This window comes from Muntiacus reevesi, chromosome 8, assembly GCF_963930625.1.
Source record: "Muntiacus reevesi chromosome 8, mMunRee1.1, whole genome shotgun sequence".
NCBI classification, from domain to species: Eukaryota; Metazoa; Chordata; class Mammalia; order Artiodactyla; family Cervidae; genus Muntiacus; species Muntiacus reevesi.
This window is the reverse complement of record NC_089256.1, coordinates 45,210,255-45,222,997: the sequence shown is the minus strand read 5'-3', so window position 1 is coordinate 45,222,997 and position 12,743 is coordinate 45,210,255. Positions and strand designations below refer to the sequence as shown.

Genomic DNA, 12,743 nt, shown 5'->3' with positions numbered 1-12,743 from the left:
AGTGGGGAAGGTTTAAACTGCCGCTCTGGAGGAGGGAAGCAGGGTTGCTGGATCAGTCAAGGAGATCTAAGCATGTTGGAAAAAGGGCTATTTGCAGTTGGTTGCCTGACAGTGGAGCCATTGTGGGCCCAGGAAGCATGGACTGCTGATTCCTGAAAGCTGAAATGGCAAGGCTTCAAGGGGTGTGAGATTCTAGGATGCTTCTGAGGATGTCCCTGAAAGGACTGCCAGTCAAATCAGTATGCTATGTATACTGCCAGTATGTATAAAAAAGAAAAAGGACTGTGTGACCTATGGGTCAGGGAGGGTGAAGAACACTCTGTAAGAGTGGAGAGGGGGTGGTAAGGAATGGAAAGAAGTTGGAGGTCCTCAGGGTGATTCAGGCACCATGGGTGTTTCACAATCACCCATGCTGGCTGCGGGTCTCTGGTGGAAGGGAGGTGTTGAGCATTATTTCTGTCACAAAGGGTCATCTTAAAGCACATGCCCTGGGTTTTCCTCAGAAATGAAAATGAATATGTTTTTTGATGGTGTAGTCTCCAAATGTGTTCTTTTTGCCTTCTATGGGATCTAAGGTGAAAGTAGTGACTTATATTAACCATTTATTGTAACAACATGAGCCACCACCCATTGAATATTTGCCAGTATTAGACATTTCATATGTATTACCTCATTTAACTGCAACAACTTTATGACATAGGTATTATTATCCCTGGGGCTTCCCCGGTGGCTCAGATAGTAAAGAATCTGCCTGCAATGCAGGAGACCTGGGTTCGATCACTGGGTCAGGAAGATCCCCTGGAGGAGGAAATGGCAACCCACTCTAGTATTCTTGTCTGGAGAATTCCCTGGACAGAGTTGCCTATCAGGCTACAGTCCATGGGGTCGCAAATCAGTCAGACACGACTGAGTGGCTAACACTTTCACTTCACTACTTATTATCCCCAGCTCAGAAATGAGGAGGTTGAGCTAACATACTGTGGAGACTCAATCAAAATTACACAGCTAATATATGCTGGGATTCCAGTTGAAGTCCCTGTGATTCTTAAAGCCTGTATTTAAGGAAACCTATCCCTGAGGACCATAATTCTCAGAACGTTGTTGAGAGTTGTTGAGAATCAATAATAGTCAACTCCAACTCCTGCCTTAAAGTCAGGGAGCTTGTTGAAACATGGATTTTCTCACCTTGTATTTGATTGAAGGCCAGTATGGGAGTGGGATCCAGGGGCTGTATGTTTAGCTATCTCATTAAAGGTGACCAAGACAGATTTTACACCACTGTAAAAGGTTCAGAGATAACTTATTAGGAGTCATTTAAGGCTTTGTTAATTTCTCCATGTTTCTCATTTTATTGCTTGATTCCCCATTAGGTGAGCAACAGAAAGCCTGATAGTCTAGACTTCCCCATCGAGCTATTTTTTAGGGACAGGAGGGCAAGGTAGAAGCTCAGAGACTGTATTTTTTCACTCCAGTGCGTTAGGGAAGGGAGGGACCCTAGAAAGAGGTGGTGGCAGTTAAGAAGGAAGCAGGTAGGTTAATCTTGGGAACGTATGAAGATTTGACAGGATGCCTGATGCAAGATCCAGAAAAGTCTCTAGGAAGTCATCTCTGCAAGAAAGTGAAAGTGAAGTCGCTCAGTCGTGTTCGACTCTTTGCGACCCCGTGGACTGTAGCCTACCAGGCTCCTCCATCCTTGGGATTCTCCAGGCAAGAATCCTGGAGTGGGTTACCATTTCCTTCTCCAGGGGATCTTCCCAACCCAGGAATCTAACCCAGGTCTCCCGCATTGGAGGCAGACACTTTAACCTCTGAGCCACCAGGGAAGCCCTGCAAGAGTCCCATTAATTAAGAAGTCATTTGGAGAGCAAGAAGGGAAGCCCAACTTTCCTTTTCCCTCCTATTGAATGGGAGGAGCTGAAAAAGGAAGTGGCCCAAAGGGGGAACAGTATCATGGGGAGGAGATCAAGATTCAGTTAAGAGGGGTAGGGGGCAGTGAAGGTTGTTCCCAATAGGATCAGATGTCCTGAGGCCCTGGAAGCAGAGATTAGTCTGGAGTGAGTTTTGAAAGGTGTAGTGCTGAGGAGAAAAAAATAATGTGAGAAGGTACTGCTGGGAAAGGGTTTTTTGGTTTTTTTGGTTTTTTGTTTTTTCTTTATCACATAAAGGAGTCTGGGGACTCTGCGGTTTGGCAGAAAGAGTAGAGGCTTGACAGACAGACATAGGGTCACACACTGCCTCTACTGGTCGGTCACCAGCTGTGGAACATTGGACTGGGGAGGTAACTTCTCTAACTTTCTCATCTGATGCTCACATTTAAGAGATTTCTCTGAGGATTAGTTAACTCATGTAAAGTGACTGGCCCATATTAAGGAGGGCATTGTATGTGCTGAAGGTGGCATGTTATACAGAATTGGGGGAGGCACATGTTAGCAAGAGGGAGAGGAAAGTGCTGAGTAGTTGAACTTGTCTTCAGAGGGTCTGGTGTGCTGTCCTTAGGCATGAAGGTGTAGCAGATGGGCGAGCTGCTCTAAGTTTGCATCTGACTTCCTCCAGGCAGGGCTGTGACTCACCATCAGGGCCGGAGCTCCAAACAGGCCTGGGGCTCAGCTACAACCACTTCTTCTTGTGTTGGAAGTTGGTTTTATACTGGAGCCATTGGATAGCCTTCCAGATGACCCTTAGCTGCTGGCCTCAGCAAATCCCCCACCCTATGCTGGGTCCAGAATGACTGCCTTTGGCCTCCTTCTACTGCAGTAAGAGGAAGCTCTGGCAGAGCTCTGTGGCTTAGGGGCATTCAGAGGGTTGGGGAACCCAGGAAGAGATGAGAGTCCCATGCTGGGGGCCTAAAGAAGGCACTTCCTGCACTTAAGCACACAAGTGGATAGACATAGGACTGTTTTACATGCATGTATACACAGGGACCTTGGGAGACATGTGCACTCAGTCACAAAATAGAAACACATGAGCAAAACAACTAAATGCATTTGTTTTTAATTTGTATGTGCTGTGGGTTGTGTGCTTCAGATCAGCTGCAGAGGGGACTGGAGAAACATTTCTATGGACTCTTGGGCTGCTTTTTTTATACTATTTTCTTTGCCCTGAAAGGAAATGGTATTTCCCTTCTCTCTTCTCTGCCTCTACCCCACCCATTAGAGATTCCCCCTACTTAGGGAAAACCCCAACATTTAATAAAGTGAGGAGAAGCGTGGAAAGGATCTACTTCAGCTTTTTGCATTCTCTGCCTTCTTCCCCGTGGTTTTCTCCCACCCAGGGCTGGCATTACCAGCTGGAAACATTCATCAGTCCCTTTCCCTTTACCAGTAATTCTGCCCATTGACCTCAGCATCTGTGTCCTTTCTTTCCACTCTGAGCAGGTGATCCTCCCAAGAAGCCCCTGACTCACCGCCTCCTGTAAGCCCTTTGCATTTGTGCCTTCTATGTCTGGCCTATAACCTGAGATTTCACTGCCTGCTAAGATCTACATTTCTACCTATACATTTTAGGTGACCTTGGAAATTGGCATGACAATGGAATGATTTCAAGACTAGGAAGTCAAGTTTCAGGAGGATATTTCCTAGGGTGCAAGAACTGCAGTCTTGCCAGGGAATTTATTCCCAGCGTTTTGACAGAGGAACAGTGGATTCACTACTTCCCTTAACTCTTCCACCCATATAAGAAAGGACACAGTAAATTTCAAGGAGAGAAAGTGGCCTCTTGGCAAGGATGCCGGGTGGAGAGAAGTGAAGTGGAACGTGTGGGCCTTGCCCTGGCTCAGGGTCTGCGTTTCTCCCTTTTCCTCTGCAGCCCTAGCCCGACACCGCTACATGAAGCAGGCTCAGGCCCTAGGCTCTCAGATGATGGAAAAACCCCTGTACTGGGGGGCGGACAGGAGCTCCCAGTTTTCTTCTTATCCAGTGAACCCACTGCTGCAGCGAGGTAAACCCTGCCAGAGATTTGGGGTGGGAGAGGGTAAAGGGCAAGGGTAGGAGCATGGGCTGCACTGGGGCCTTCATGACCAAATAGTGGGCATCTTTGTGATGGAGGACGGGAAGGTGTAGATTCATGCTAACTAAGGCGGCACTTGAGGACCCTGATTCTGAGGAGTGTGTTTTGGGCGAGCAGTTCTGCATGTTCTTGTTCTTATTTTCATTCAGATTTGTCCCTGCGATCCAGCCTCCCCGAGGTGCCAGTGACCCAGGCAATTGCTCACCCTCCCATCCCCAGTGGTGTCCTAGAGTATTTGGAGAAGGAGCTGCGGAACCTCAACCCAGCCCAGCCTCTGCCGCCTGACCTCCAGGCCATATCTGGCCACCCCTGCAGCATCCTGTCCTCCCTGGGCTCTGAGGTTGTGGAACGTAGAGTTATCCACCTGCCTCCCCTGGTCAGAGACCTGCCAGCTTCGCGGAGGACCAGCAGCTCCTCCCGCCAGCAGTGGCTCCCCACACCGCCATCTCCCCCCAGACCCTGGGATCTGAGGGAGGGGAGAAGGCAGCACCGCTACTCTGATTTCCACCAGGAGCTCCGGGATCCTGAGGCTCAGTGCTGGGAGTTGGAGCAAAGGGAGCTGGACCGACTGCGGCGTGGGAGGCACCGTGGCTCCAGGCGTCGCTGGTCACCCAGGCCCTGGTCGGACAGGGACAGCCTCAGCGACGGCGATGGCCCCTCATCCAGTGAGGCCCACTGGCAGCCCCACCGCCCCCCTCTCCAGAGCCGCTACCCAGAGAGAGATCCTCGCAGGCCCAGCCCCAAGGAAAGCGCTCAGGGGCACCGGAGGCGCAGGCCTCGCAGCTACTCCCCTCCGCTGGCCTCTGGCCTCAGTTCCTGGAGCTCCGAGGAGAAGGAGAGGCAGCCCCAGAGTTGGGGGACCCGCCGTCATCATCGCTCATGCTCCCCAAACTGGCCTGAGGAGAAGCCACCCAGCTACCGCTCGCTGGATGTCAGCTCAGGCAAGAATGGCAAGAAAAAAGGGAGTGTGAAGAGGCGCTTGGTGAGCCTGGGGCTTCCTGCTAAGGGTCGGGAGTGGGCAGTAAGGACTCTTATCCAGGCTGACACAGGCCACCTCATATTCCTCTGTGGAGGGCCCCGGTCCCTGTTTTGCTCCGCTTGCCCTCTGGGCTCCCTGAGACACCTCTTGTAGAGTTGGAAGGAACTATGAGCGCTCAGGGCAAGCTTGATGCTTCAGGAGGGGCTTCTCGCCACCAGCCTGGTTCCACACCTCATCACAGTTCCCTGAGGCCAGCCGGGCAGGGTCCCCCCATTTCACAGGTGAGGAAACCAGGCTCAAAGAATTAAGTACATTGTGAGTGGTGGGGCTAGGACTCCAGGGCAGGCCTTTAGGCTAAATCTTTACTTCCTGTCATAGCTGCCTTGCTTTCAGTTCAGTTCAGTTCACTCAGTTGTGTCCGACTCTTTGTGACCCCATGAATCGCAGCATGCCAGCCCCCCCTGTCCATCACCAACTCCCGGAGTTTACTCAAACTCATGTCCATCGAGTCGGTGATGCCATCCAGCCATCTCATCCTCTGTCGTCCCCTTCTTCTACTGCCCCCAATCCCTCCCAGCATCAGGGTCTTTTCCAATGAGTCAACTCTTCGCATCAGGTGGCCAAAGTATTGGAGTTTCAGCTTCAGCATCAGTCCTTCCAATGAACACCCAGGACTGATCTCCTTTAGGATGGACTGATTGGATCTCCTTGCAGTCCAAGCGACTCTCAAGAGTCTTCTCCAACACACCACAGTTCAAAAACATCAATTTTTCGGCACTCAGCTTTCTTCACAGTCCAACTCTCACATCCATACATGACCACTGGAAAAACCATAGCCTTGACTAGACAGACCTTTGTTGGCAAAGGAGTGTCTCTGCTTTTAAATATGCTATCTAGGTTGGTCATAACTTTCCTTCCAAGGAGTAAGCGTTTTCCAGAAGTCACCATCTGCAGTGATTTTGGAGCCCCCTAAAATAAAGTCAGCCGCTGTTTCCAATGTTTCCCCATCTATTTGCCATGAAGTGATGGGACTGGATGCCATGATCTTAGTTTTCTGAATGTTGAGCTTCAAGCCAACTTTTTCACTCTCCTCTTTCACTTTCATCAAGAGGCTTTTTAGTTCCTCTTCACTTTTTGCCATAAGGTGGTGTCATCTGCATATCTGAGGTTATTGATATTTCTCCCGGCAATCTTGATTCCAGCTTGTGCTTCCTCCAGCCCAGCATTTCTCATGATGTACTCCGCATATAAGTTAAATAAGCAGGGTGACAATATACAGCCTTGACGTACTCCTTTTCCTATTTGGAACCAGTCTGTTGTTCCATGTCCAGTTCTAACTGTTGCTTCCTGACCTGTATATAGGTTTCTCAAGAGGCAGGTCAGATGGTCTGGTATTCCCATCTTTTTCAGAATTTTCCAGTTTATTGTGATTCACACAGTCAAAGGCTTTGGCATAGTCAATAAAGCAGAAATAAATGTTTTTCTGGAACTCTCTTGCTTTTTGATGATCCAGCAGATGTTGGCAATTTGATCTCTGGTTCCTCTCCCTTTTCTAAAGCCAGCTTGAACATCTGGAAGTTCACGGTTCATGTATTGCTGAAGCCTGGCTTGGAGAATTTTGAGCATTACTTTACTAGCGTGTGTGATTTGGATGCAATTGTGTGGTAGTTTGAGCATTCTTTGGGATTGCCTTTCTTAGGGATTAGAATGAAAACTGACCTTTTCCAGTCCTGTGGCCACTGCTGAGTTTTCCAAATTTGCTGGCATATTGAGTGCAGCACTTTCACAGCATCATCTTTCAGGATTTGAAATAGCTCAACAGCAACAATTTCCATTCCCCAAATAGGAACAGTGGGCCTGACAGTGTGCAAGGGCCTGTTGTATTTGAGGATGCAGCCCTTTGAGACCCCTCTGGAAAGTATCATTACAATGATTTAGAAACAGACCCAAAACAAAACAAAAAAACCTGATATCCCAAATATGGGTCAAAACTTTAGGATTCTGTGAACAGGCAAGGTGCCAATGTCAGAGCCTGAAAGGGGCACAAAGGGAAGTAGGCTTTTTAATGCCTCTGAATATAGACCCTTTTCCACTGTAAGATCTGGAGAAGGCAATGGCAACCCACTCCAGTACTCTTGCCTGGAAAATCCCATGGATGGAGGAGCCTGGTAGACTGCAGTCCATGGGGTTGCGAAGAGTGGTACACGACTGAGCAACTTCACTTTCACTTTTCATTTTCATGCATTGGAGAAGAAAATGGCAGCCCACTCCAGGGTTCTTGCCTGGAGAATCCCAGGGATGGCGGAGCCTGGTGGGCTGCCGTCTACGCGGTTGCAGAGTTGGACATGACTGAAGTGACTTAGCAGCAGCAGCAGCAGCAGCCACTGTAAGATGTGACTTTAAAGAGTCATAATTAATATTCCCCAATGATAGTATTCCTTCTATGTTGTCTCTTTGCAAATTATGCTGGTTGTTGCTTAAAAATATTCATGAATTGCCTTCAGAACCAACTTACAAGCTACGCACAAAAATCTATTTCTTTATTCATTCAAAATCCTTTTTCTGTTTTGTTTCTGTTGAGATAAAGGGATACAGAGCAGGTTGTGAGGGAGGTTCTCAGAGTAGATGGATATTAGAGGAACAAGAATTTTAATCTCTCATGCACTTTGACTGATGCATTTCCAAATGAGAGTTGCAGGTTCTGCTGTGCCTTGCTTTAAAATCGGTCATCTGCATGGTGTGTGCAAAGTAACAGCCACCTTGTGAGCACATTAGTGCTGGTCTTTCTAGGGAAGAACCTTGGTGAAAGAGTAATTTGTGAGGAAGATAGTGAAGGACCACAGGCTGAAACTTAGTAGTATCCTTACTAAGTGGCACTGAGCTATCCACATTTATGCAGTGTTTCATTTAATCCTTTCAACACCCTGTTCATTTACAGTGAATACAACTCTTCCATGTTACCAGTAAGAAACTTACATCCTGAAGGAAAATACAAAATCAATCAGAATTAAGACAATCACTGTTACTTTGGTCATATGGTTACTAGATGGTCTCTTATCTTCACTGTAACAGAGAAAAAATTAAAAGTCAGCTTCAAATCCAAATCCTATTTTCTTCTAAGTTAAAGAAGAAATTTAAATTTTCCTTTATTTTCTCCTAAATTATATGGTTTCTTGTAAGTGAAAGAAGGGTAAAGTGGGGGTACAAGTTTTGTTCTGGATATTGGGATAAGCCATTTCTAAGTCTTATTTACTTAATCCTTCGAACCACCCTGTGAGGCTTAGTGAGGCTAAGTAACATGCTCAAGGTCACACAGCCAAGAGGGAGTGAAACCAAAGTTTGAACAAAGTCCTCTAACTCTCAAGCCTGTGCTCTTCAATAACTCATGCTGCCTAATTAGAAGAAAATCTGTGGGGCAATGTTTTCTTGTGACTTTTATTTCTTCCTTATTTTCTGAAAGTATTATAGCTTCCTTTATAGTACACCTTCCTTTATAGTACACCTTTCATTAAGGTGTACACACAATAATTCTATCACAAGCAAACCAGATTTTCAATTGTAAAGTTGCTTGTGAGAGGAAAAGTCACTCAAAATAATTCTAAAGGCCTTCTTTATTTTGGATTTCTCTGAGCTTATCTCCAAAAGAGTTATCACTTCAATTTATCACATTCAACTGTCCACTCATATTCTGAATGACCAGAGGCCCAGGACCAAAGCTTGATTAGGAAGGGTGATTGGTTTGGAGGGCACTGTGTTTTGTTTATAACTTGAATTTTGAATGCCTTTGTTGTTGTTATTTAGTAAGTTGTATCTGACTCTTTTGTGACCCCATGGACTATAACCCACTAGGCATTTTTTTATCCATGGGATTTCCCAGGCAAGCATACTGGAATGGGTTGCCATTTCCTTCTGCAGGGGATCTTCCTCAACCAGGGATTGAATCTGTGTCTCCTACATTAGCAGGTGGGTTCTTTACTCCTGAGCTCCCAGGGAAAGCCCCTTGAATGCCTTTAATGGGGCCAAAATTTCATTCTTTGCTCCTCTCCTTGATGGGGCTGGAGGCTTTCAATACACCGTCTAACCTTTAAAGTCATTGGAGCTTGGAGCTAATTTTAGAAGTTATAATATATTTGGGCCACTAGATGGTGATCTTTAATTATATGTAACTAGAAGTTTCTCTACTCAGGTTGATAAAATGTATCACTATTTTCTTAAGATTTCTTAAAAAAAGATTTATTTATGGCCATGCTGGCTCTAGGTTCTTGTGCTGGGCTTTCTCTAGTTGCAGTGAGCAGGTGCTGCTCTCTATTGTGGTGCCTGGGCTTCTTGTGGCTTCTCTTGTTGTGGAGCACCAGCTCTAGGGTACACGGGCTCAGTACTTGCAGCACGTGGGCTCTAGAACACAGGCTCAGGAATCGTGGCTTACTTGCCCCATGGCATGTGGGATCTTCCCAGACCAGGGATTGAACCCACATCCCCTGCATTGGCAGGTGGCTTCTCAACCACTGGACCACCAGGTAAGCCCTCAGGCTTTCAGCAGGTACAACTTTACCGTAACTTTTTACAAAATATTTATTAAGAATATTAAATATTCAGATGCTATAGTAGCTGATTTTCCTGATGCCTGATCCCCAGGCTGGGGAGCTGACATGGGGCTCAGAACACTCACTCCTGTGGGAGAACTTCTGCAATATAACTATTCTCCAGTTTGTGGTTCACCCACCTGGGGGGTATGGGATTTGATGATATTGCAAATCTGCCCCTCCTACCTGTCTCACTGTAGTTCTTTATGTGTTTGGTTGCAGGAGATATTTTCTTATAGGTTCCAGGTTTTTTTCTTTCTTTTTTTTTAGTTTTTTTTTTCTTATCGATGGTTATTCTGGAAATAGTTGTAATTTTGGTGTGCTTATGAGAGGTGAGCTCAGGGCCTTTCTACTCTGCCAGTTTGGCCACTCTCTCCCATCCCACATCATTTTGATTAGAAACCATGCCCCCTGAAACTTATTTTCTTGATAAAATGGAAACATACAAAATTTTTGAAGCAATATGAATGTAGTACATACATGTACATTTTGAACAGTGTGTTTTGAGACAGATACGTTGCCATTCCAACAAGAAAGGTCACATTCATTGATGACAGCTGTAGATATTCAAAACTAGAGTAAAAATAATCTCCAGTACATAGAGAAATATGAGAAATGAAAACCATATTCTTTGAAGCCTTCATAGCACAAGATGAAAATGCCAAAAGATCAAGTGGAATAACTTCTGAAGAAAAGTCACTGAACTTGGTCAGCAAGAGGTAATTAGTGATCTGAAAAAATAACTTCAGAGAAATACCATGGTATGAAACTGAACTTTTTAGACAAGGGTTGAGAACAAATGGTTCAGAATATAAATAGAGAAAAGACAACTGGGCCATGTCTTCATGAACAAATTGATAGAGAGAGGTGCTGATGAATGAACAGGGTATCTCTTTTTCAAGAGATTTAAAGATGTTAAAAATCAGTAAGAGGCAGAGTGAATGAGTTTTCAGAAGTTAAAGGTGGTTGAGCGAGGCTCAGAAAGGTAGAAAAGCAAGAAACCAAAGCCAGGGGGAGAAACTGGCTTCATGAAGAGTCAAGAAGTAACGTTTTAGATTCAGAGCTGCTGTCCCAGCAGCCACCACTCACTGAGGATTTGTACCCGAATCAAGCCCATTTGTGTATTGTATACATAGACAATAGAGCACAGCTGACTGGATTTTTGTGTTCTTATATTCCCCAGGAGAGAGAGAGCTCCCATAGTGGAAGGAGTGTGGTCATTTAGTCACCAGGCACAACACTGCTTCTGTGGCGACTTCTCAGCTCCTGTGTGTCAGCAGCATCACCTAGATTTCCAGTTGACTTGAGATGGACATCGCAAGTTTGTATCTAACATCTTTGGCTTAGATTCTGAGAATCAGTTGGAAGAATTTTATAAACAAAGTTTGAGGAGTTAATGACTTGTTTTAACCTTGGTACACACTCAGCATATTCAGGTAGTCGGACTTGTAATGAATCCTTACTGGGATGTGATTCCCTCAGGAACTTAGTAACCTGAGTCTTCAACTGGGTCACACTGCTCAGAACTGTGGCCATTCTCAAGGTGAGAACTCAGGAATCTTTAAGAGGAAATCAAACATGTCTCAGAGCAAGAAATCTATGGAGTTCTATAAGGAAATTTCCATGGAACCTTGTCTCCCCTGATAGCATATCTAGAGGATCCCTTCATGTTATGAGTCCACTTTACTGCCCCCAAGACTGGTCCTGAGTGCCTTTGAGGGTTCACGCAGAGATGGCACAGGAAATGTTCCAGCAATGTGCCCTCTCACAGGCTATTTATTGCAAGTGTACAAAGTCACAGAGAAGCACTTTTGCACCAGTTTTATTCCTTTCCTTTGTTTTCTTCTTGCTTTTTTCTATTTTTGCCTGTATCTGTATATTTTTTTTATATAGTATGTATCCACTAAAATCACTTTAAATGCTTTTGGGGAATAGCATAATATATAAATAAATAAGAAGTGAAAGGTACTGACTTGAGGATTCTGTCCTAGATATCTATTTTGATGCACTTGAAATTAAGCCTTCTCCGACTAAGGCTCAGAGAAGAGCCAGATCAACCTGATAGTTGTGGAGCCACCTTTCTCTTGGCACCACTGAGACTTGCAGGGTGGGGATTTTCCAAGTAAAGGCATCCAGACAGGTTTTGCCACTCCGTGCCCCAGGAGGAAGGATCTGTGCCTCTCTGTAACAAGCCCTACATCTCTCTCATTTTCCTTAGCCCCTTTTGGTGTCTTCATGAATCCATTTGTACTTCATGTAGAGACTCTCCTCCAGCAGACCATAAGGAGATGTCCTGAGATGAAGTGTGTGTGAATGTATGTGTGTTCCTCAACAGTATCTTTGTGTGTATGGCTCTTAAGCTCATTTTAGATCCTTTTGTATTGACATCTATTTTTTCTCCATCCATTTTTCTCATTAATTACATATTGGAGAAAACTGATAAATGCCTGCACTGGGCAAATGTTTCTTTGAGATTATTTTAATGTCCATAATGTAACTGAGTCTAAATTGGCAAAATAGAAAAAAATTAAAATTTTAATAGATAATTCAGTAACTGAGAGACTTCTGGTCTAGACAAGCTGACATAGACCTCTTTTCCTCTGCTCCTCCTCACTAAACACAACTTTATAAATCCTAGAAATGTTAAAAGAGACAAAGAAGAAATCTAAAGAGTGCTAAGAAGAAAGTAAGCTGGTTTGGGAACCCAGGACCAGATGACAACACAGAGGCAGGGCATCTTGCGTCTCCCAACCAGCAGAAGGCAGCCACTCAGACCTAGTCTTCTTTTCTGACTTCCCATCTAGCAACAGAAGGTAGTCTAGTAGCTTGTTCTTTCCCCTGGATCTAGTGGAAGCCCTTCTTACAACCTCAGGGAAGGGGGACCTACTGGGAGTCCTGTCAAAAATAAGTGACCAGGGGAAGCATTCTCCTTCCCTGCTGAATCAGAGATTCCTCTTTTCTGTGGAGAGATGCTGATGTGGATGGGAGGAACCAGTAAGCAGGTGGCCCAACTGGAGAAGCCTCATTGACCCCAAGGGCCAGAGACTTTCCTCCTCTGCCCAGAGATACGAGGGCTCTCTGGCGGAAACAGGAAAAAGAACCTGTCACAGCTAGCAGCCTTATAGCTAGCAGTTGGCTCCAAGAAATCACTTTATTCTCCTCCCTGCCCAGAGAAA

General features: G+C 45.5%; 1 protein-coding gene across 2 annotated transcripts in view; it reads left to right on the top strand.

The window, feature by feature from the left end:
• The window catches only part of ILDR1 (immunoglobulin like domain containing receptor 1), a 33,774-nt gene extending 21,800 nt beyond the window's left edge, over positions 1–11,974 (top strand). The window contains exons 6-8 of one of the 2 annotated variants that reach the window (XM_065942668.1): positions 3,805–3,936; positions 4,155–4,946; positions 10,751–11,974. In XM_065942668.1, coding sequence (XP_065798740.1) covers positions 3,805–3,936; positions 4,155–4,946; positions 10,751–10,770 — 944 coding nt within the window. In that variant the 3' untranslated portion in view covers positions 10,771–11,974. Of the gene's footprint in view, positions 1–3,804; positions 3,937–4,154; positions 4,988–10,750 lie in introns of both variants that reach the window. The other variant, XM_065942667.1, reaches the window with a different exon arrangement.
• The last annotated feature ends 769 nt before the right edge of the window (positions 11,975–12,743 follow it).